Consider the following 22,650-nt stretch of genomic DNA (forward strand, 5'->3'; position numbering starts at 1 on the left):
GGCATGATATGTAATAAAATATGGTTTGCTCTGAGAAGACCACGGTCACTTTTAATCTTTGTAGGGCAAGAAATAAATGCAAACATGACTAGTCAGTTAACATGTAAATGAATAGTTTAATGCATCTAAAAATGTTGCAAAGGTCAGACTGTGGTAATTAATATAAAGAGGGCTACCATATGACTGGGGTTTGGGTCAGTTATGGAGGAGGGATAAATGATGACGATTTTTAATAAAATCACCCATTTTTCAACACTGATTTTTGGGCCATAAATCCCTGCCATCTTATGCTATACAAAACACGATTAAGAAAGCATCATGCTGATTTTATGGTGTGGTTGTGCAGAGTGTTTTGGGACTTTTTTTTTAACCACCCCCCCACCCCCCAATAAATGCCATTAATGGGTGGTTTATTGTTCTGGCATTTGATCCGACAGCTCTCAAAATTAGGATGATGGAGTTAAGGGAACACCCATGGTTGCTCCCACTTATGCTTCCCCATCTCATTTTTGCTTCCGTTTATACCAACCATCGACCATCCTTCTATACCGTATATTAATCAACGTCTCTATGCCCACAAAAACCCAGCGATATTGTGTTTAATGTGGTCTAACTATTTGAACTTGAGTAATGTACTGTACATGACTGAGGATATATGAAAGCTCCAATCAACAGATAAATACATCTGGTCTATTATAAAAAATGAAAAGTGAAAAATTATAGTGTAAGTTCAAATGAACTACAATTATTTTTATGTACATAATGCATGCGCGTAGAAATAGTAAAACGTGGTTTTGCATGATGTGGTGACAAAACATGGGCATGTTAACATGATGCGTGTGTATAGAAACTGTCAACAGAAAACGTTAATTAGTGATTTAAGAATGTGTTAAGATTGAACTGACATGTACAAGAAATAAATGCCATTCAAACAGCTCTTAGCGCTTGGTTTTAGACAGGTTAGAAGCAGGGGAAGGAAGCACCGGGTCCCTTTCAGCGTACTGCACTCCCACCACGTGGCCAAAATGGAAAACCTGTGAAGACGCAATTTGTGTCATGCAGCGATGACAATTATTTGAGCTTCCAAATACTGTACAATAGAAACATAAGCACAGTCGCGCCAAATAACACTTACTAATTGCAAATACAAATTGCAAATATATGCAGGCTACTGCACTAATGTAGCTTTAATGCTCTCTCCATTCCTGCTTAAAAACACGATGAAGTGTTTGCTAGTAAAAATAAACAAATAAATAAATAAATAAAACAGTATAAAATTTTTGCGAATGTAAAATGGTTGATGCTGGTCTGGTTCTGGGGGCGGGATTAAGATACGGTCAAAAGCCACGTCATGTAAAAATAACATCACAGGGGGAAAGGTTTAAAGAGTTAAAACTACTGGCGTTTTGACAGTATAGTGCTGTTTTAGATTTTAGAGTATGCATTTTCGGATAGCAATCAACAAGTAGAAAATGTATACAATGTCGTTTCTTGTGCAAAAGCACAGGACCCTTTATTGACTGGTTACGATTTCCGACGAACATATTTTCAAATGCACACAATATACACGCGTCAGTACGGTTGATACTATAAGACAGGTACGGCCTGTTTTACTCACTGTCAATTGTTTCTGGAATATATTTGAAAACGTGCAGACATCATTCGGGTGAGCTCTGAGGTTATTGGCATTTCCAATTATTTTTATCTTTTTGCAGCTTTTACAGCACATAACTTCGATCACAGATTGATCCCCTCCCCCGCAAATCCATCACATTAAACGTGATTTTATCGAATATACATTAAAATTTAATATGTATGAATACATATATATACTTAGAAAAATACGTGTTTTATTTGGTGTATCTTCGTCAGTACTTCACACATGATTGAAATCTTGCATGTCTTACTATTTTGTTTGTGTCCACATTTAGTTAATCTAGATGATTGAAGATGTTCTTTCTGCAACCTATGCACTGGCTTCGACCATGGACTCACCGTACTTGCTTTCGACAGAGAGTTCACAAGTTGGCCTCGCTACAGGAGGTCATAGTTCAAGCCCCAAACAACGTCAAACGCTTGCTTTACCCTTTTACTGAAATCGAGGCATTTCTGGACAGGTAGTCTTTTTTTTTGCCGAGGCCATGCCAAACTCCGCTCTTCCCAAATAATATGCAGAGAATAATATCTACTGTATTTGAAATGCACTTTCAGCTCTGTGGATAGATCACAGTTCCAACTCTTTCATCCATGTGTTGATGATGTTCTGAAAGCTGAAAGGCTCTTCTGCCCCTCACGTTCTCATCAGATTGCTTATTATATGTCAGCAGAGAGGATGGACCACACGCCTATACTGAATCAATCAGAGGTCAGTAGTTACACTGGGAAGCTTTTTACTGTCTGCCATCCATATTACAATATATTGTCCTTGTGTTCACTAATTTTTGGAGTGCAAATAATTGTCTGCAGCAGGTTTTTTTTTTTTTTTTACGAAAAAACTCATTGTTGTTTGTTTTTTTTTTACGAAAAAAAAAAACAAACAACAGTGAGAGTTGCCAATGGTGAACGTCTTTGCTCCTCTCCCTCGCTCTGTCAAACAGCATGTTTGTTCCATGAGTGACACAGACACGTCCCTCTCAGTGTAACATAAAGACACACGATTGGCTCCCGGAGCAACCAATGAGGGTCGGAGTTGTAATCTATAAACACACGCACGCACGCACATAATCACAGTGGAAGCTCTAGAAAAGTACATTATTTAATGTGTTCCGGAGTAAAGTTTGTATCCTGAACCATTCTTATAGTGAATCACATTTAAATGTAAATTTCAAAATAAACGCTATATTCAATTTTATATTGTACCTTTCAAAAAAATCGTTGTTTGGTAGATGTCAGGCAAATGACAGAAAAAAATGGGTGTAAACAATAACTACAATTCCACTTGAACTTTATTTGGTAAAAAAAAAAAAAAAAAACTGAAAACACTGAAACTTCATCTTTTATCAGATTTTTCTTGGAAAAAATGGCTGTAAACAGCAGTTTTAATTCCACTTGAACTTTAATTTAAAAAAAACACACAAAATGTTGAAATTCTGATTTTCATCAGATTTGACTAATGCAACTATGAATGCAATGGACCGACCGAAAGTGAGGTTAACCTATTCCACAAAAAAAAATGACTGGTTACCCAGGCTTTTGCATCCATATCACCAGAAAGCTCTCTTTTAGTGCTTTATGGGAAGTGTTGAGCGCTGCTGCTGCTGGCTGCTCTAAAAAAACACATCATCCTTCTCACTATGTGTGTAATATCAACAGCGGCCAGAAGCAGCACCTAAAAACAAAGATCAAGCCCCAACGTATGAACTGTTAAACTAAATCATTGCCAAAATATAATTTCGGGTGCAACCCACGCAGCCCATTACCAGTTGATCTACGGACCGGTACAGGTCCATGGACCGGTGGTTGGGGACCACTGCTGTACAGCACAGCCAATAGGAGAGCAGGACAATGAATGTGAGGGATTCTGACCAATAGGAGATCTGGAGCCTTATGTAGTAGTATGGCGCATTTACTGCCTGTTTTCTCTTGGAGCATGCAAGTTATCACTCGTATATTGAGTTTTTTCTCATATTAAGAGGCCAAAAATCTGGCTGAATTTTTACAAGTAAAATGAATATTTTGTGTACAGAAGCATTCGTATCTAGGGTGTTGTGAGAAATGCAATATGCCACTAAAATTCATATGCACATTCCTACTCTTGTCTAATAATGTTTAAATAATAATGATTAAAAACATATATATATATATATATATATACAAATTATGCATGTGTGTGTGTGTATATACACTCATCTTAACCCCGCAACAAGACGCCTCGAGTAGAGCGTAAACGCTTCGCATAGAGTGTAAACGGCGCGCGTCGTCGCATTCGATGTGCATTTAGGGGCCAGGACTGCCAGGCTGGCTAACAGCTTCTACCCACAGGCCAACTGGATTCTGAACAAATCCCTCACGCACTAATCTGCCTCACCACCATTCACTTTACTGCATTCACACGTGCACTTCACAAATCCTGCACTTATTGCTCTATTACTGTTTCTTTTGGTTTTGTTTTCTTGCCTACTTTATTATTTGGTTGATTATGGAATGTAGTCTGTTCAGGGAAGTGAACAGAATAAGAATTTCATTGTGTGGTATTACGATGCATATGACAATAAAACTCTTGAATCTTCTGACATTCCATGCCTATTCCCTGCACACTCAAAATACAGTGTCACGTCGAGCAAAGCTATCGCACAACATAACAGTGCCCATTCCATTTTTCATTTGTGTATTCCCAGGTGTGTTTCATTGGCCGAAGCAATGTGGGGAAGTCATCTCTTATTAAATCCCTGTTTTCCCTCTGTCCTGATGTGGAAGTCAGAATCTCCAAAACCCCTGTGAGTGGTCAAGGCTGACAAATATGTATGATAAAGCTGTAGACATCTTAAAGATGCATATGGAAGACAGTAAACAATGTAAATCCACTTTTTTTTTTAATTGCCTTCATTTAGTGTTCTCCTAATTTAACTTTATTTGGTTCACCACAGTTCTTTCATCTCTGCAATTGCTATTGATGCAGATAGAAAATGTTTTCACCTGTATTACCATGTTTTATATTTGTTGACATCACAAAGAAACTGGTGTTTGAAAATGTTTTTTCACTCAATACGAGTAACTGTTTCTAACTAAGAATGGCACAAGTTAAATCATTGTAAATACTGAGACAGGTGGACACTAAAAGAGATCTCCATTCTGATGAAGAAGATGAACAAGTCTGCCATTCTGAAAGATTTTCATCTTTGTTTGATATTCTTTTGTAGGGTCACACAAAAAAGATGAACTTCTTTAAAGTGGGCAAGGCTTTCACCATCGTGGACATGCCAGGTTATGGACATAGAGCACCTAAGGATTTTGTGGATATGGTCGAACCATATCTGTACTCAAGGAAGAAGTGAGATATTGGCTTACGTACTTTGAGAAACTATGTGGTCCAAAAGTATGAACACTTTTGTAATTGTTGGGGGGGAACATGTACACACAAAAAAACATGTGCACATAAATACAATTCCTGTCCAAGGGGCAGCATGTCTCAGTGTCAGTGCAGGTCGTCTCCCAACACAGGAGTTGTTGATTCGATCCCCCGACCATTGTGACCATGTTTAAATGTCCTTGAGCAAGACAGTGCTCCTGATTCTGTGTCATCAGTGAATAATCAGTGTAAATCACTTTGAGCACCCAAGGTAGAAAAGCACTATATTAGTTAAAGTCTATTTACCAAGTCCATGATAAATACACAACATTGATTTGTACACATAATAGATCACACTAGTCATATTGACATGCACCTCTAAGCCAAAATTCTTAAATACACCCAGTTGGTGTTATCCTTTACATACTCATGTCGGTTTATAAGGCAGTGCTGTCTGAGGGATCGAAGGTCACAGTCATTCAGTCTTGGTTTCCGGCCGTGGCAGTGATTTCACCAGATTCTCTTAACCTTTTGATGATATTATGGACCGTAGATGTTGAACTCCCTAAATTCCTTGCAATTTTGCTTTGAGATTTGTTGTTCTTAAACTGTTCAACTATTTTCTCACGCAGTTGTCGACAAAGTGGTGAATCTCGCCCCATCCTTGTTTGTGAATGACTGACCATGTTTGGAAAGGCTCCTTTTATACCCAGTCATGGTACCCACCTGTTCCCAATTAGCCTGATCACATGTGGGATGGTCCAAATAGGGGTTTAATGAGCTTTTCTCAGCTTTCTCAGTAGTTTTTTGACACCTTTCCCAACTTCTACTTGACGTGTTGCAGCCATCAAATTCTAAGTTAATTATTTGGCAAAAAACAATTGTTAACAGTTTGAACATTAAATATGTTTTCTTTGTAGTGTATTCAATTGAATATGGGTTGAGAAGGATTCTCAAAACGTTGTATTATGTTTTTATTTACATTTTACTCAGTTTCCCAACTTCAACCCAATCCAGTTTGTAGAAATACTAGAACAGTAGAGCTTAACATTTACCATTTGTGATCATGCAAAATAGTTTACTTTTATGACATCATAGCCATTGGGTTTGTATCCTTCATTTCCTGCAGTCTTGTCAGGACATTCTTGTTGGTGGATGGCAGCGTTGGACTGCAAAAGGCTGATCACATCGCACTTGAGATGTGTGAGGACACCAGATGTCCATATGTGGTAAGCTCCATATTCTTTACTTAAGTCGCAAGAGCTGATAGAGCCCACAAAATACAAACACATTCATAAATGCTTTACCAAATGTACTATTACTTTATCTTATTTTACACTCACACTATATTTAAAAAAAAAAAATCAGATAAATGTAATTTCATGGATACATTTCCGTATTTATTTTTAATGTACATCTTTTATATATTTTTATAGACATATTCTGTTCTTTTCCTGTCATTTTATATACATTTGATTACGCTCCTTTCAGGGCTGTAGCTTTATGTTAGAGTTTCTAACCATTTAGAAATCAGCTAACTTGTGTCGCTATGCTGTGTGAAATCTGCCTTCGGCAGATACCTGAGCATTCGCATCAACAGTTTGTGGGCTTCTGCGCAAGCGCAAAGGGATATGTGAGTGGCCCTAATGCTTAATAGACCGCTGTAATAGTCAATCGAGCCATAAGTTTGCCATCTAGAGGCCTCACGTTGAACGTGACTTGACTGGATGTTCACTGCACAAAGGCGGTGCTATATTGAGCCACCATATTTAACGTTGGAAGTAGTTAAATAAAGTTATTTTTAAAATAAATAAATAAAATAACTTGTTGGTCAACCATAAGCTAACGGCAACCATGAGGCATAGCGTAACATCAAAGCCAGACCTGCGGACATTTCGTAGAAATATCGAATCTGCTCGCTTTTTTTCTTTTAAACACACTACGGCTGACGAAGAACAAAACGGAAATTGGACCGATGCGACTTTCAGCATTGGCGTCCATGTCAATACAAGAGGATTTATTTTTGGAAATGAAAAGCAGAAACTCTACAAGCAAGTCATTGAAGTCTTTCTGAGGAAAGAAAGAAGAATGGCTTTTATATTGAAAAAGTGGGAGACACACGTTTTGGTGAGTCGAGCATTTGATTTATTTTTTTTCATTTTTAATGTTTTCGTAATTTTATTTTGTTCACATTCAATTAGTGGCAAAGAAATAAAATGATATTTTTATATTAAAGTGCGATTTGTAATTTAGCGTACAATGTTGTTAAAGCTTGCCTGCTTTCGGTGTCGCGTTCCGTCTGGGTTTTTCCTGTTATGACTTTATTTTGTGGAGTTTGATGTTTTTTGCTTTTGGGTTTGTGTTTTCCTAACGTCTGTCGTTAGTGTAATTTGTGTCACCTGTCATGAGCGTGTTCCTGCTCAAGTGTAGCTCTAATGTTTCGTGTTTCGCCCAGCTTCTGCGAGTAATAAATCATTTTGTTGAACTCATCTCATCCTGCCTCCCTGCATTTTGGATCCACCTTCCCACATCCGTTGCCAGTTACCGCATTAACATGATTCATGGCAGACTTCAGAAAACTTTGTGGACAAATAATTTAAAATTATTATTAATTATTTTAAGTTCTGGCAAAATCATGTATTATGATAAGTTTCAGTTGCTGATATGGGTTTATTGATGATGATCTGGAAAATAGCCTGTGTAGCCCAGTAACAGACACACACACACACACACACACACACACATATATATATATATATATATATACAGTATATATATATATATATATATATATATATATATATATATATATATATATATATATATACAGTGCCCAGCGTTAATGAGTACACCCCCTCTGAAAAGTAACATTTTATATAATATTTAAATGAAAATAAAACAAATACTCCCAAAATATTCACAGATGAAGTTTATTATAACACCTGAACAGATAACTGAAACAAAAAAGTTTAATATAACTTAGATGACTTAGATTTTTTAGTTTCACAGAAATTAGGGTAGCGCAGAAATGAGTACACCCCACAACAAAACTGATAAATTCAGAACATTCAGTACTTTGTATGTCCTCCGTAATTTGCAATGACAGCTCCAAGTCTCCTGGGCATAGAATGGACAAGTTGGGAACATTTGGCAACATCAATCTTTTTCCATTCTTCTACTATGATCTCTTTCAGAGATTGGAGGTTGGATGGAGAGTGACACTCAACCTGTCTCTTCAGAATTCCCCACAGATGCTCAATTGAGTTGAGATCAGGTGACATACTTGGCCATGGAATCACTGTCACCTTCTTGCTTTTCAGAAAGGCTGCAGTGGCTTTAGATGTATGCTTGGGGTCATTGTCGTGTTGGAATAGGGGACGACGACCAAGGGCATGAAGGGATGGAAGCATCTTAGTGTTCAGTATGTGGCAGTACATTGCTGAGTTCATGATGCCATCGATGAAATGCAGCTCCCCAACACCAGCAGCACTCATGCAGCCCCACACAAGGACACTACCACCACCATGTTTCACTGTGGGCACCATGCACTTTTCTTTGTATTCTTCACCCTTGCGACGCCAGACAGTTTTGAAGCCATCGGTTCCAAAGAGATTGATTTTGGTCTCATCACTCCACAGTATAGAGTCCCAGTAGCGCTCATCTTTCATGAAATGGGCAAACTCTAGACGGGCATTCTTGTGGCGGGGCTTTAGGAGAGGCTTCCTCCGAGGACGACATGCATGCATGCCATTCCTCTGCACTGTCCGGCGTATTAGGTCACGAGACACAGGCACTCCAATTACACTTTGTACTTCCACAGATAAGTCCCTTGTACTTGCATGCCGGTTTTCTTCAACCTTTCTCATCACTAGACGTTCCTGCCGTGGTGTTAACTTTCGTGGTCGACCTGGACATCTCTGTGCAATGGTTGGAGTTCCAGCTTTCTTAAACTTTTGAATTACTTTTGCAACTGTATTCTTACTAATAAGTAAGGCTTTACTTATGGTCTTGTAGCCTCTACCTTTCTGGTGTGCAGAAATTATTTTCTGGCGCAGATCTGGTGTCAGTTCTCTTCCATGTGGTGCCATTGTGGACAGCAGGGGTGGTTTGCTTCAGGTGACACCCTTTTGTAGCCAACTGCCTAATGAACACCTGTGTGATGACTTATTAGACTCACCTGTTGTTGAATGGTTAATCGAATACACATTAGGAGCCTAAATTGTAGCTTTGATCAGAGAACTACAGTGGGGTGTACTCCTTTTTGCACCACAGAAATTGAACTAAAACTGAGAAATATGTAATCTGAGTTATATTATTTAACTTTCTTATGAGTCAAATCTTCAACAGTTGCTGTATGAAACTTAACTTATGCACGTTTTGTAAATACCATTTATTTTTAATGATATATTGTGAAAAGTATAACTTTTTAAAGGGGGTGTACTCATTAACGCTGGGCATATATATATATATATATATATATATATATATATTTATATACGGACCTCGGTCAACAACAAAATGGAGAGGCTTCTTCTATTATGGATTAAAGAGAAGGAAATCGCCGGTGACATGTTCTCGTTTGAGAACATGGTTTTTGCCTACATCATAAACAACGCATCACTATGCTGTGAAACTAAGTTATAAATTCAAATACAACAAAATATTTTGTGTCTTGTCTTTAAAGGTTTACAATGCAATACAGATTAACTGATTTGTACTGGTTTTAGGCTTAGCCAACCTTTCAATGGATGTGTAATGAGCGACATTTAGAATGGCAAATCCGGTTAGCAACATTTGCAATAAGTGTAAACAATCGGCGCCTAATCACGCACATGTTTTTTTCCTGCCCTGGACTCAGTAGCTTTTGGCATTAGATTTTCCTTACCCTTATCAGTGGTACCTGGGGTCGACCTTTTCTTGGACCCATGCACTGCTGTCTTTGGTCGCCCCCCCTCTTCGATACCGAACCTGCCAGTCACTAAGCGACGCGTACTGGCCTTTACTATCCTCCTGGCAAAGCGCCTAATTTTATTTGTGGAACCACGTTCTCCCACCGACACACAATAGCTGGCTTCGAGTGTTTCTTACCCACATCAAGTGGGAAAAGATGGTTTTCACTCTCAGGCGCAAGCCCCACCTTCATGGAAACCCTTCATGGAAACCCTTCTACGAATACTTAGAAAATGTCGTGATTTGTTCAGACAGCAAGTAGATGCCCCCCCCCCCCCCTCCTTTTTTGTATGTGTGTGTGTGTGTGTGTGTGTGTGTGTGTGTGTGTCCCCTTTGTGTGTGTGCGTGTGTGTGTGTGTGTGTGTGTGTATTCATTTTTTGTATTTTGTGTAACGTACCAAATGTTGGTTCTTGACCTCATGCAATTTCTGGTATTGCCCCGGTTATTAAGTTTATTTGTTTATCGGATACACGTGTTTGAGGCAGTGTTGTTTGCAAAGCACCATTGTTTGTCAAATGTTTGAATAAAAAGATTTACAATAGGTTTACAATACAATACAGATGAAATGATTCGGACTGTTTTTAGGCTCAAGCCAACCTTCCACTGGATGTACTGTATATTGAGCGTAATGAGCTACATTTAGAATGGCAAATCCTTATTTCCAGTTATGATGGTGAGAGTAATATAAAAGTAATGCAATAGTAGTGTAATGCATTACATTTCAAATACAGTAATATTGTAATGTAAGTAATTACTTTGAAATGATACTGATAAGTAATGAATAATGCATTACAGTTTTGAAGTAACTTGCTCAACACTGCATGTGACTATTTAATAAAGCACCCGCTCGAGTTCTACACTTAAGTCAATTATTATTGTTTTTCATGCTATTAAATATTTAAATTAATTCAAGATTCTGACAGAAAGTTTAGCAATTTAAAACATATGCTTGAAAAAAAAAAAAGGGGGGGGGCCTGGATCATGGTATTTTTTCACTTTCCACCGGTAAATATGTGCGTATAAATTACATTTGACACATTTGCCAATTTAATTTATTATTAAATATGAGTGTTATGTTACCAATATTTCTAACAGCCATACTAACACGCGCTCTTCTTTGATGACGATTGTTATGGTCATCATGCGTCTTGTAAGGCACTTTTATCTGTTTAGTTGGAGCTGGTGCTGATAGCGCAGAATAAGCAAAGGTCCTTAGGAATGGCTAATTGAAGGAAAATAACACTTTGGGGGTGTTCAGTGTGAAAAATCTCATTGTAACATGATTAAAATCTCCATAAAGGTTGAACTCTCATGATAGAGCCCTTTTAAAAAAGATGATTTGAATACCTTTTTTCTGTCTTCAAAACATTTAAGTCGGAATTTAGTATCGACAGATCCTCAAAATGCGGTGACTCAAATTCGGTTGCATATATTGTGATCGGGACATCCCTATCGCACGCCATTAAGGATTTCAGTTGCTGTTGTTTTCCACAGCGGTCCATAATTCACATCGTTTTGAGGTTTAATCTTACAAATATTGTTTTGCAGATGGTGGTGACGAAGATTGATAAATGTAGTCGTGGCTCTCTACTGACAAACGTACTGAATTTTCAAGATGTGATTAAAACACAAACCTCAAGTTGCTTCCCACAGCCATTTTTGGTCAGGTGAGTGTCATCCTTTGTTTTTTCCTTATTGTTGTTTGTTTTTTTCATTGTGATCAACACATCTTATTGAAGGGTTTGTACCTAACAAATGCATGCATTACAATGTTTGATGCAAGCTACTGTGAAGTAGGTTAACCTGAACATTAATGTGATCTGTACCGTGTACAGCATTTTAACCATAGACAGTTTTAAAGCCACACAAAGCAGATGTATATACAATATACTGCACATAACACACAAGATACAACAATGTGCTTGAATGTAATTAAAATTAAATATTAAAAGCATTTACAAACAATAGCGTTAAAAGATATTGAAAATACAAGTCATCAATAAAAAAGTACCTACTAAAATGGATCAAATTGAGCAGTGCAAGAATGAGATTTTGTAAAGCATGATAATGCTTCCATCCATGTAACCTCTTATCCCGACTTCACTTCTGTTGGTAGTGCTGTTCATTTTGCGTGCTGCATAACACCAATGTCTGCTTCACCAGGTTTGCTATTAACACTCAGCTCCGCCAATTAATCTGAATCTGCAGACCCCTAAGCCCTACTGCCTTTCCTTAATGTATTTCGGACCTCTAAACATTCAGTGATTTATAGACCAGTAGCAGAAACTTCAAGTCTTAGTGCGAAACTCATTTGTATTTAAGACGGCTGAAGCACCGCATTATCTACTGTACACGTATTTGTAGTTGGACACCCAGCGTTTTAGACTATCTGCATGAGGGAGCCATTCAGAAAATGAACATTTTGATATGGTGACTCCGAATAAGGTAAAATATATTCATTTTCCGAGTTCATTCTGAAGGGATGACGTCACCGGTGTCACCACAATCTCGGACTAATCTTAAAGTTGTCCCTGTGGGAATATGGTTTCAGTGGATCTGAAAAATGACATACAATATCAACACTAATCATAACAGCGCTAGCATGTGGAATTCAAAGCTCTGAATAAGACATGACTTGTCCGACATATTTTTGCACAGTACTTTCTTTTTTGACAGCGACATCACCTGGGCCTTTCTACTGTTGCTTCATGGGTGTAATTTATTCATAGGCCAATAACCAAATTGGCAGTATATCACGATTTCAAGCGTCACGGTTATTTAAAACTGTCCAAATCTGTCAAAACCATTCAGATTTTTTTTTCCCTCCGCGTCTTTTGCCTTAATGATCTACTGCAGTGTGCAGTTATCATTATGTTCATGCGTGAGTCCTCCTCTGCTGCTGCAGTCAATCACATTGCCCACTTCCTGGTTTGTTGGCTCCTGTACCACTGTAAGGTTGCTACTGCAGCTAACTACCTTGGGTAACGGTAACATTAGGCATGGGACGAAATCATATTCTGACAGTATGACAGTATGATAACCTTGAGCAAAAATATCACGATATCGCAGTATCACGGTATTGAAGTTGCAGCTCTAAAATACAGTATATAATGTTTTTCGTAGTTACTTGAAGGAGCAAAATTATATTGATACAAAAAAGTATTCCTTACAATGTGATTGTAAGGAATTAAGCAGCCTCTCGAGCTGGAGTGTGGGTAACAAAATGAACCACCCGTCCAAACAAATGTGAATGAAACTTTTGGCTTTCAAAAATGTGGGAACATTATATTTATAGAAAATGGATGGATGGATATAGCATTCAGTCTACTGTTTTTTAATTGATAGATTATTGATAGATTATTTTAGTGAATGTTGCACACACTGCAAATAAATATGTACAATCATAAATATATAAATACAATAATATATACTGTATACCTTATATCAAATTTACACATAAACTTTTAACTTTTTAACTTAAGATCTTATTCACTTTAGACTTTTTTTAATATATTTTTTTAATAATTTATTTTAAAACTCTTTTTGAGCGCAGTCATTGATTCACATCTTTTCAATTCTATTTCATAGTTGTTCCATAAACTGACTCATTGAACACACATTTGCTTGACTGGTGGAAATAACCAGCAGATAAGCCGCACTGGACTATAAACTGCAGGGCTCAAATCATGGTGAATATATATATATATATATATATATATATATATATATATATATATATATATATATATATATATATATATACACATACAGTCGACCCTCGGTTTACAAACACCCTCTTTTACGAACATTTCGACTTACGAGCGTGGACCGCGGAGTTTTTTGTCCCCCACTTACGAACAAACCTTCCGTCTTGCGAATAATACGACAAGCCGGCCATTGTATTCGTACGTTTATTTTTGCTTTGCTACGTCAACTAAATCAGAAGTTGACGCTCAACACAGCAACGTTGATGAGCTATTGCTCTTAAAACGTCACAGTCACTGTCTCAGTCACGGTGTCAGTCACGGTCTCACTCACGGAGATGCTATTGGCCGGCGTCACGTCAATCACAGAAATGCCGATATGCTATTGGCCAAACGCCTTTATCTAGCTTGATGGCACAGCTGGTCGGATGGAAGGAAGGAGAGAAAATAGGTGAAAAACGGAAGGAAGGAATGTTGTGAAGACTTTGCAAACTTTATCTGTTAGACATGGCTTCTAAAATTGCAAGTGGCGGTAAAGGAAGAAGTAAGAGGATGATGACAATAGAAACCAACCAGGAGATAATAAAATAATACGAAGGAGGCGCATGCATAGTTAACCTTGCTCGTGAGTATGGACGTAACCGCTCGGCAATCTTCTAAGGGCAAGACTTTCCTTGCCGGGGGACGGACCTCGATCGACAACAAAATGGAGAGGCTTCTTCTATTATGGATTAAAGAGAAAGAAATCGCCGGTGATATGTTCTAGTTTGAGAAAGGTTCCCGTTTAAGAAAATAAATAAATTCTGCGGGTTGGTCTCTGCTCCCCTCCCCCTCCACCCAGCTCAAGTCACGTCGCCCCAAAGGTAAATGTAATTTTTCCTTAGTATATGTTATTTAATTTAACTGTACAGTAGATTATGTTACTCATTTTTAATATGTGTATAAAGTCATGATGTTTTTACCAAAGGTTTTTGCATGCGTTGCACGCATTCACTAATTAACATAGGTTTGGATTGCCCGTCATACGAGCAGTTCAAGTTACGAGCGTAGCCGCTGAACGGATTAAGTTCGTAACACGGGGGCCCACTGTGTGTGTGTGTGTGTGTGTGTGTATATATATATAATATGTATATATATATGTGTATATATATATGTGTGTGTATGTGGGCGTGTGTGTGTGTTCATTTCATTTGATATTAAATTGTGAATGTATTTACAAAAGCAATCAATTCAACCAGTATAATACATTTAATACACATATAATGCATTAAATTGTGCCGGTTTGTTATGACGAGGCGTGCAATTTGCAATTTTTATTTTGTAAACTTCAGTATGGCTGAAAAGTAACAAATATACTTGAATATGTTGATGAATGGAAAGGGCACTTATTTTTGGCTTAATTTTTTTTTGTTTTGTTTTTCGCAAACGCAATGGGTGTCCTTGGAAATTTTTCTCTCCTAAAAGGAGTCTCTGACTCAAAAAGATGAGAACCCCTGGCCGAGAGTCAGCTATTTGGTCATTGTAATCTGTTAAAGGTACAATATGTAGAATTTAGTGAGTTATTCATTTTAAAAACCCACACAATGAATTTCAGTAAAATTAAAATATGTTCTACCACATAAATTTTTTTTTTAATATAATCATAAGTCTAGTAATTGCTAGTTATATTACATGGGGAGCGAGGCTCAGATGGAGGCCGTCACGTTTCTTTTTGCTGTGGAAAGCCCAAGGAGGGAAACGTTGCAAATGTAATTCAGATAGCGTTTTGGAATTCGGTTTGCGTCTTGTATGCAGCCAAGTGAGTTTCTGGTTCGTATGCCAAACGCGAATACAAATAGAAAAGGAAGAAGATGGTTTGTATGCCAATCGTAAGGAGAAGCGTAAGAGTACAAGGAGGAAAAAGAAGAGGAAGGGGGGCAGAATGGGATTCATCTCCACGTACACAAGAAAGTATCACAATGGGAGCTACAATGACCACAGTAATTCTTAGCATTTGAAGTCACCCACCAAACAAAGAAGCAAATACTAGCAATGACTTCACAATACAACACAAATTTACCCTGGAGATAATGGCTTGACAGTAGCAGCACCTGTGGCATCCTTATGTTATGGATGGACAGCTGTCTGTGCTGTCTTGTTATCTGTTATGAACCCGAAGTGGTTCTTTAAATATTTGCCCAAGTTTCACGCTATTGTGCATTGAAAACAATTGCGATTTGTAGTCGTATTCGCTCATTCCCTCACTCGTTTGGCCTCGGCTTGCATAGTATGGTCTCTCTGAGACCCCGTAATGCGTGTGCTGCACTCCTCTAAGTTCTACATACTGTGGGTTTAAAATTCACCCTGTAGAGCAGGGGTGTCCAAACTTTTTGCGATGTGGGCCAGATTTGGTGTGTTAAAAATGTAGGGGGGCCAACCTTGGCAGGCGTTCTTTACATATAGCTGCAATTAATTTAAATACATTTCACCGAGCCATTCTATGTTTAACATTTGCTTTTTTATTTTCATTTCAGCTATCTTAAGCATGTGTTTTGAATTGAATTGACATTAAATATTGAAATTGAATATTCACTTAACTTCACTTTTTTTAACACTTTTTTAAAACTTTTTTGCAACAGTTGAACAGAAGTAATTGTACTCTTGGGTGCAAAGTACATTTGAAACAAAAAAAGATTTCACCATGGCAATTTAATATTAATAGAATTTTTAAACACAATAACAGAGAAATGAGCAAGTAACAGTCATATCAAGAAGTCCAGGGCTCATTTAAAATTTGAAATTAGCAACTATAAATGTTGATTGGATTTTCAAATGTTTAATATTCTGGAGTGAAAACTTAAAAAAAAAGAAAAAAAAGTTTTCAGACTTATCATAAATGAATAATGACTTGTCCTCATGAGTGTGATGGGTGAAACTGAGATCTGGAGTGCAGGACAAAGACCCTATGTGGCTCTATGGCAGTAGTATGGATGCGCAAGATGTCTTGTGAGAGTCCGGTAGCCGTGTCCTCACACGCCTCTTATTTAAGTTCATAACCGAGAATGTCTTCTCACACAAATACGTCAATCCGAACAAGCTAAGCATTTTCTTTCTAAATGCTTGAATCTCTCGGAAATTTTCCATATCCAGCTGTCAGTAAAAGTTGGCAATATAAAGCTGCTGGTGCTGACCGCAGCTCACTGCGTCACACTGCAGCTTAACTTTCCTCCTTTTGTTGATTGTTGCCATTTTAGAAAATTAGGGGCTTATACAGTCAATTACTCACATACTAATTTGCTGTTCCTAATATGAGCCTATAGATGGCGGCATTTAGCGCACGCAGGTAACAGCACTGCTGCCCAATGTATTCATTCTCCATGCGGGCCAGACGATATTGATTTTATGACGGAGGCTGCGGGCTGGATGGAAATTGACCACACATGTGGCCCCCGGGCCACACTTTGAACATGTCTGTTGTAGAGGGACCCTGTCTTTGGGTGCTCATGCGCCTTTATTATTCTAAGTTATAAAGTAAACTGTCTTTGCTATAGCATATATTTATTGATTGAAAAACAAATCCAATCTTGATGTCTTTATCTAGCAAAAAATATAATGATATGGATGGATGGTTGAAAAATAATCTTATAAATTCAACATCATTTCTTTCTGAACCCGTAAAATCCAACGTAAAGGGACAATCCCTTATATTTGGTGACATCTAGTGATTTTGAATCACGCGAACAACACTGTCTCCAGGAAAGCGTATATTGCACGCCTATGACCAATTTCTTCAGAGAGAGAGCGAGATTGATTTCAGTGGACAACAGCTTTGAATTACAAAACGTGCGCAAATATGGTCCAGCAAGGGCTGTAAACCAAATGGGGCCGCATATGGTGTTTGACCATTTGTTATGCCAAAAAGTGACTCCCCTGCCAGCAATTAATTCCCACTGTGATGCAGATACACTATTTTCTAGGTAAATTGTTGCTGTATCACGATGTATTCACTAGGGATATTTTCTTTTGTGTGTGGTACTGTAGGTGACTTCAACTGTATATGTAATTACTGTGGTCATCCATTTTCTAACGGCCACTCATCGCTGGTGCCTATCCAGCCGTCTTTTGGCAGTAGGCAGGGGACACCCTGAGATGGTTGTCAGCCAATTGCAGGGCACAGAGGGACAAACAGCCATTCACTCTCACAATCTCACCTAAGGGTAATTTGGAGTGTCCAATACACATATCATGCTTGTTTTTGGAACGTGTGAGGAAGCTGGAGTGCCTGGAGGAAACCCACATGGGCACGGGGTGAACATGCAAACTCCACACAGGAAGGTGAATGTGCTAACTATTATTCTATGTGCCGCCCTTGTGGTCATTCATTTAAAGAAAAAATAAACTCCCAAACCGATGGCCGTGCTCAGTGTTGTGGTCATTTTCAATGCTTTCTGCATCGACTGGAACTCTTTCTCTTCTTCTTCTCTTCCTTCTCCTTTTTTTTTTATTGGCGTTTGGCATACAAACCTTCTTCATCTTGTCATCCTGTTTTAATACATGTCCACACATGTCATTTATCATCACTGCTAATGCGCTTTGCAATGTAGATACTCGTGATACTCATTTTGAATTGACATATTTTCTTTTCTTGCCCTGCAGTTCCCACAAGTTTTTAGGGATCTACCTCCTGAGATGCTTCATTGCTCATATAACAGGAAATATCCAGTTAATGGACACCTCTCAAAACTGATCATACACCAGCTTTGTGTAAAGAGGCAACCCTTGGGTTCATTTGAGATTTGTTCATGTGCTCTCTCTTCAACAGTGTCCTACCACAAATACACTGGCTTGAAGGTGGGTAGGCTACTCACTGTTACAGTAAGTGTTTAATCATGAAAATCTTGAAAGAACACAGTTTTGTCTGCTTTGGGGTACAAACATCTATTATGGACTGAACTAGTGCTACCTTTTGCCACAACAAATATTGCTTGTCGTTATTGTTTTTCGTATCATAGTGCTGAATACCTGTGTGCATGTGGGTTGAGATGAGTGTGTGTATGGGAGGATGTGCGTGTGCTCGCGTGTGTTAACGTGTGTGCGTGTGTGGGTGGGCGTGGGTGAGTACACACACACTATTAAAATAAATAAATGTAAAATATTTTTAAAGCTGAGTTGTGTGATGTAATTAAATGCTTATAAAAACTAAAGTGAGTCAACATGACGAGTGTTACATGTTAAGGAAATAAAAATCAAGAGCAGCATTTAACTGCACTCATAACCTTTTACAGAAAGTGGTGTTAAAGGGGTCAAGGTCATATCAGGAAAATCCTTTGCCTTTTATGAAGTGATAGCAATAGTGCAATCTCGACATTGGGCTTCTTTCTTCAAGGTTTATCTTCACTAGAGAAAGAACATAATTAAATTGTTATCAGAGATTAGATCATCTAGGAAATTTACCATGACATTACACGAATCTTCACAAGTATTTAAGAGCTGCTGAACACATACTGAAAATTGAAAGCATCCCTGACGAGGAACAAGTGGAGAGATAACATATGGACAAGATAGAGATTAGATAAGACATGCCCACATCTAGTACTTCATTACCCACCTTCTCATCCTACACAAAGGAATTCTTAAATCCACATATTTTAAATCAGGGCTGAGTTATTTCAAAATAAATGTTGCTCTTTCCATCGTTGCTCTGAGTTCAATAAAGAGCAGAATGTGACAGGAAACCAGCTAAAAGTACATGATGAAAAGGACCATCTGCACTGACAGCAAATCGGGGGGCTCCGTGTTCTTTTCGGGAGCTTGCATCGTGGAGAGCTTGCCGGAGGAGACAAAGACGCTCAGCTAATGCGGGCGCCGGCAGGAGCGATTTCCATGTCCCCTCCGCATGTGATTTGAGATGCAGAGAATCCATGCCATGGACTGGGATCCGTCTGTCCGAAGTCACTTTACTGACGTGTTTGCCGAAGCCCGCCTTCCGGCTTGCGGTTCAGCATCTCTCGGCATGTTGTTTCCAGCAAAAAAAAAATATATATATATATTAAAAGAATACACGGGCTGAGCACCAAATGTAGCGGATTTCTGATTCAGATCGCCGGAAAGTAAATCTCCAGTCGATGTTCTGTTCGTGTTTGTTTTTATTTATTTATTTATTAATTAATTATTTTAAAGCTCCTCGTCAAAAACGCGCTAGCTCATGGTAGGGGCATTTCGGTCAGCGACTTGCCTTTTCTCGTAGTTAAAGCTGTAGAGTCTGTTTCAGAGCACCCATCCACCAATCAATTTTCTCTCCTTCCATTATTTCAACATATTAAACTGGCCACAGTGAAAACAAAACAGCCCCAAGTTCAACTAACCAATCAGCATTAGCTAGCACAAGTTAGCACAGCACGCTCTCCTCGAGCTACCCAGGTACAGAGGCGGAGATCCTAGTTGCAACTAGGAGCTCAGAAGGTTCAGGGTAGAGGCGTAGTGGAACCTTCCCTATCCGTAACGTTTTTTGGGGTGAAGCTAAAATTTGTGAAAAAAAAATTTTCTCTTATAAACGGGAATTACTTTTGCTATTTTCATTTTCGAGGGAAAAATACCAGTTTTAAAGGACAAGTTGTATAGGGGGGCTTAGCATGTGTTCCCACCTTGCCTCTGAGGCCATCTTTTGCCTCTGCACCACCACAAAGTCCTTGATACACAGTCAGTACACAACGATGTCTGCAGGTCTTGGCTCACTAGGATTCTTTATGTTGACACTTTCTTTTGTATTACTATGTAGTTTTTAACATGGCATTGTAATTGATATTGTGTTTGTGGAAGATAAATTAAACATCAACATTCACCTGTTTTTATCCATCTCTGGGAGCACCCATTTTGCCACTTTCTGTGGATTGAAAATGACAGTCGCTCAAAGCTCAGGTAATGACCAATCATAGTGTTTTCTGAATTTAATCATGTAACATTTGCAAGGTGAGCCGTGATGGCTGTTACCTGAACCCTGGGTACACGTGATGCCATTTTCAGTCGACAGCAAAATGGACAGTCCCTAAGATTAATGAAAACTGATGGATTTTGCTGCTTAATTTACATTCAACAAACAGAATATCAATAATGATAATACAGTACTGTGTTTATACTAGTGGGGTTAAAAAGAACATATTATTGTAATGTAAAAAAAAAAGGGTTGAATTCTGTCACGTTTCCTGCCTTTTAGTTTGTTTTGATTTGCAGACTGAGTTCCGCTTCCTCTGCAAGGGGGCAGGGCCATTGGACACACACACCTGTTGCCCATCACATCGCGGGGCTTTTTAAGCTGGCCAACACTGACGAGTCTTTGTCGGGTTATTCCTTTGCCAAGCTCGCTAACCGCCCAGTGAATCCCAGCGCTCTCTACCTCACGTTCTGCCCTCTCGAGATAATTTTGGTTTGTACTTTGTGCTTATGTTTTTCTGCTTGTGAATGATTTCTGTTGCTACTTTGTTTGCAGCCATCCTCCTGTGGACTCACGCTCTCGCAGCTGCCCCTTTTTCCCGTTAGACTTTGTTACTCAGACCTAGACGTTCTCGTCTCGTTTTGTGTTGGTATATTGTGACTTTTGTTTGCTACTTTACCCATTGGACTGTGTTTATTTATCCCATGCCTTGCGTGCGCCTACTATCACCTTGTGTGCCTGGTTGAGGTCCATTTCCATTCGGGATCTGCAAGTTATTCCTGACAACTTCTCCTTCCCCTTTGACGTGTAAAGTTTATTACAGATACAATGTGTGTATCCAAGAAAACTCAACACAGCTCTCCTAAACTGACAATGAGATGGAGCCACCCCACCCCATACACAATAGTTAAAAACAAGCATACATAAGATTCTATTGCATTGCCACTGCTAGAAGCTGCCTTTCATCACCACGTTACACTTGTCAGTTAATAGAGCAATGTGGTGCATAACATCAGCAAAGACAAATAGTTGGCAGCTTAGATGACATTCAAGAATGTCTGTTGTGGTTAGAAATTGCACAATTTTGTTGCTGTTGATGTTGAATTACCCACCCTTGCTTATAATAACAAAGACTTCAGTCAGCTGTTATCCACTTTTTCATTTATTTGACTCAAACATCTTCTAACTAGCAGATTAACACCTTAGCTGTTCATAGTAGGGACTCCTGCAAGCAGCTGGCCAATAGTTGTCAGCCTGGATTCAGGTTGGAATTTCCCGCCCTCTGTCTGCGAATGTGACCTTGTGCACATTTTCTTAATTGAGAGAAGAGGAGTGTGTAGTTTCATTTTTCAGACACGTCTGGTCATAGCGATTCAATATTGAATCTTCATCATTCAAATATATACACAGTAGGCCCCCGTGTTACAAGATTAATCCGTTCCGCGGTTGGGCTCATAAGGCGAATTCACCGTATGGCGGACAATCCAAACCGATGTTAAACAGCTAATGCGTTTCGAACCCCAGATAAAAACATTAAAATTGTACATAAATATTAAAAATTGGTACCAAAATAGTATAGTAAGTGCTATGTATATATACAATTAGGAAACAAATAAAAAATATGGAAAAAATGTATTTACCTTTGAGTGGCGGATTTTATGCCCATATTCCCTTGTAAGGGTAGCCTAGGCTAAGCGAGCTTCATATTTCTTGATCATCTCCAGCATCGTTTCCATATAAATCATCTTCTTACTTCTCTCTTTAACATCACGAGCAATCTTGGGACCCAGGGCTAACCCATTCAAGTTTGAATTAAGCAATAAAATGCACTATAAATACGGTTTTGTAACCACTCACGATAGAACAAAGCTTTACCATTCCACCATTTTGAAACGAGTAAGGCCGACCAATAGCAGACCACCATCTTCGTGAGGAGATGCCGACCAATAGCAGATCAGCATTGTAGTGACGCATTGCATGGAGGCAACAGAAAATATTGTCTGCGTTCTCATTAGTTTGATTTCGTCCACCTGTCCGGTGATACTTTGTCCATCCAGTTTTGCTCCCGTTTAGTCCT

General features: G+C 38.6%; 1 protein-coding gene across 10 annotated transcripts; it reads left to right on the forward strand.

Moving 5' to 3' along the window:
• The first annotated feature begins 1,405 nt into the window (after positions 1–1,405).
• gtpbp8 (GTP binding protein 8) lies at positions 1,406–22,399 on the forward strand. Of its 10 annotated transcripts, none has more exons than XM_088415111.1 (9): positions 1,411–1,666; positions 1,932–2,117; positions 2,212–2,365; positions 4,338–4,436; positions 4,860–4,990; positions 6,138–6,237; positions 11,508–11,626; positions 18,465–18,493; positions 20,873–22,399. In XM_088415111.1, exons 2-9 carry the CDS (start codon positions 1,951–1,953, stop codon positions 20,875–20,877), a joined length of 804 nt encoding a protein of 267 aa, XP_088271237.1. In that variant the 5' UTR covers positions 1,411–1,666; positions 1,932–1,950; the 3' UTR covers positions 20,878–22,399. The 10 variants fall into 10 exon arrangements, 5 of the variants coding, with proteins under 5 accessions (XP_088271237.1, XP_088271236.1, XP_088271233.1 ...); XR_015865629.1 differs by lacking the exon at positions 20,873–22,399 and adding an exon at positions 17,684–17,977 and having other exon boundaries at positions 1,412–1,666; positions 18,299–20,856; XR_015865628.1 differs by lacking the exons at positions 18,465–18,493; positions 20,873–22,399 and adding exons at positions 13,548–13,648; positions 18,299–18,367 and having other exon boundaries at positions 1,412–1,666.
• The last annotated feature ends 251 nt before the right edge of the window (positions 22,400–22,650 follow it).

This window comes from Hippichthys cyanospilos, chromosome 5, assembly GCF_059441005.1.
Source record: "Hippichthys cyanospilos isolate Australia breed blue-spotted pipefish chromosome 5, RoL_Hcya_1.0, whole genome shotgun sequence".
Taxonomy (NCBI): domain Eukaryota; kingdom Metazoa; phylum Chordata; class Actinopteri; order Syngnathiformes; family Syngnathidae; genus Hippichthys; species Hippichthys cyanospilos.

What these genes read in the sequence shown, in the direction of transcription:
- gtpbp8 (XM_088415107.1), top strand. Translation starts at nt 1,951, where the DNA reads ATGTTCTTTCTGCAACCTATGCACTGGCTTCGACCATGGACTCACCGT. An exon ending in TATCTGTACTCAAGGAAGAA is followed by an intron (nt 4,991 to 6,137) that starts GTGAGATATTGG and finishes CATTTCCTGCAG; the next exon opens with TCTTGTCAGGACATTCTTGT. An exon ending in CCACAGCCATTTTTGGTCAG is followed by an intron (nt 11,627 to 18,298) that starts GTGAGTGTCATC and finishes CTTGCCCTGCAG; the next exon opens with TTCCCACAAGTTTTTAGGGA.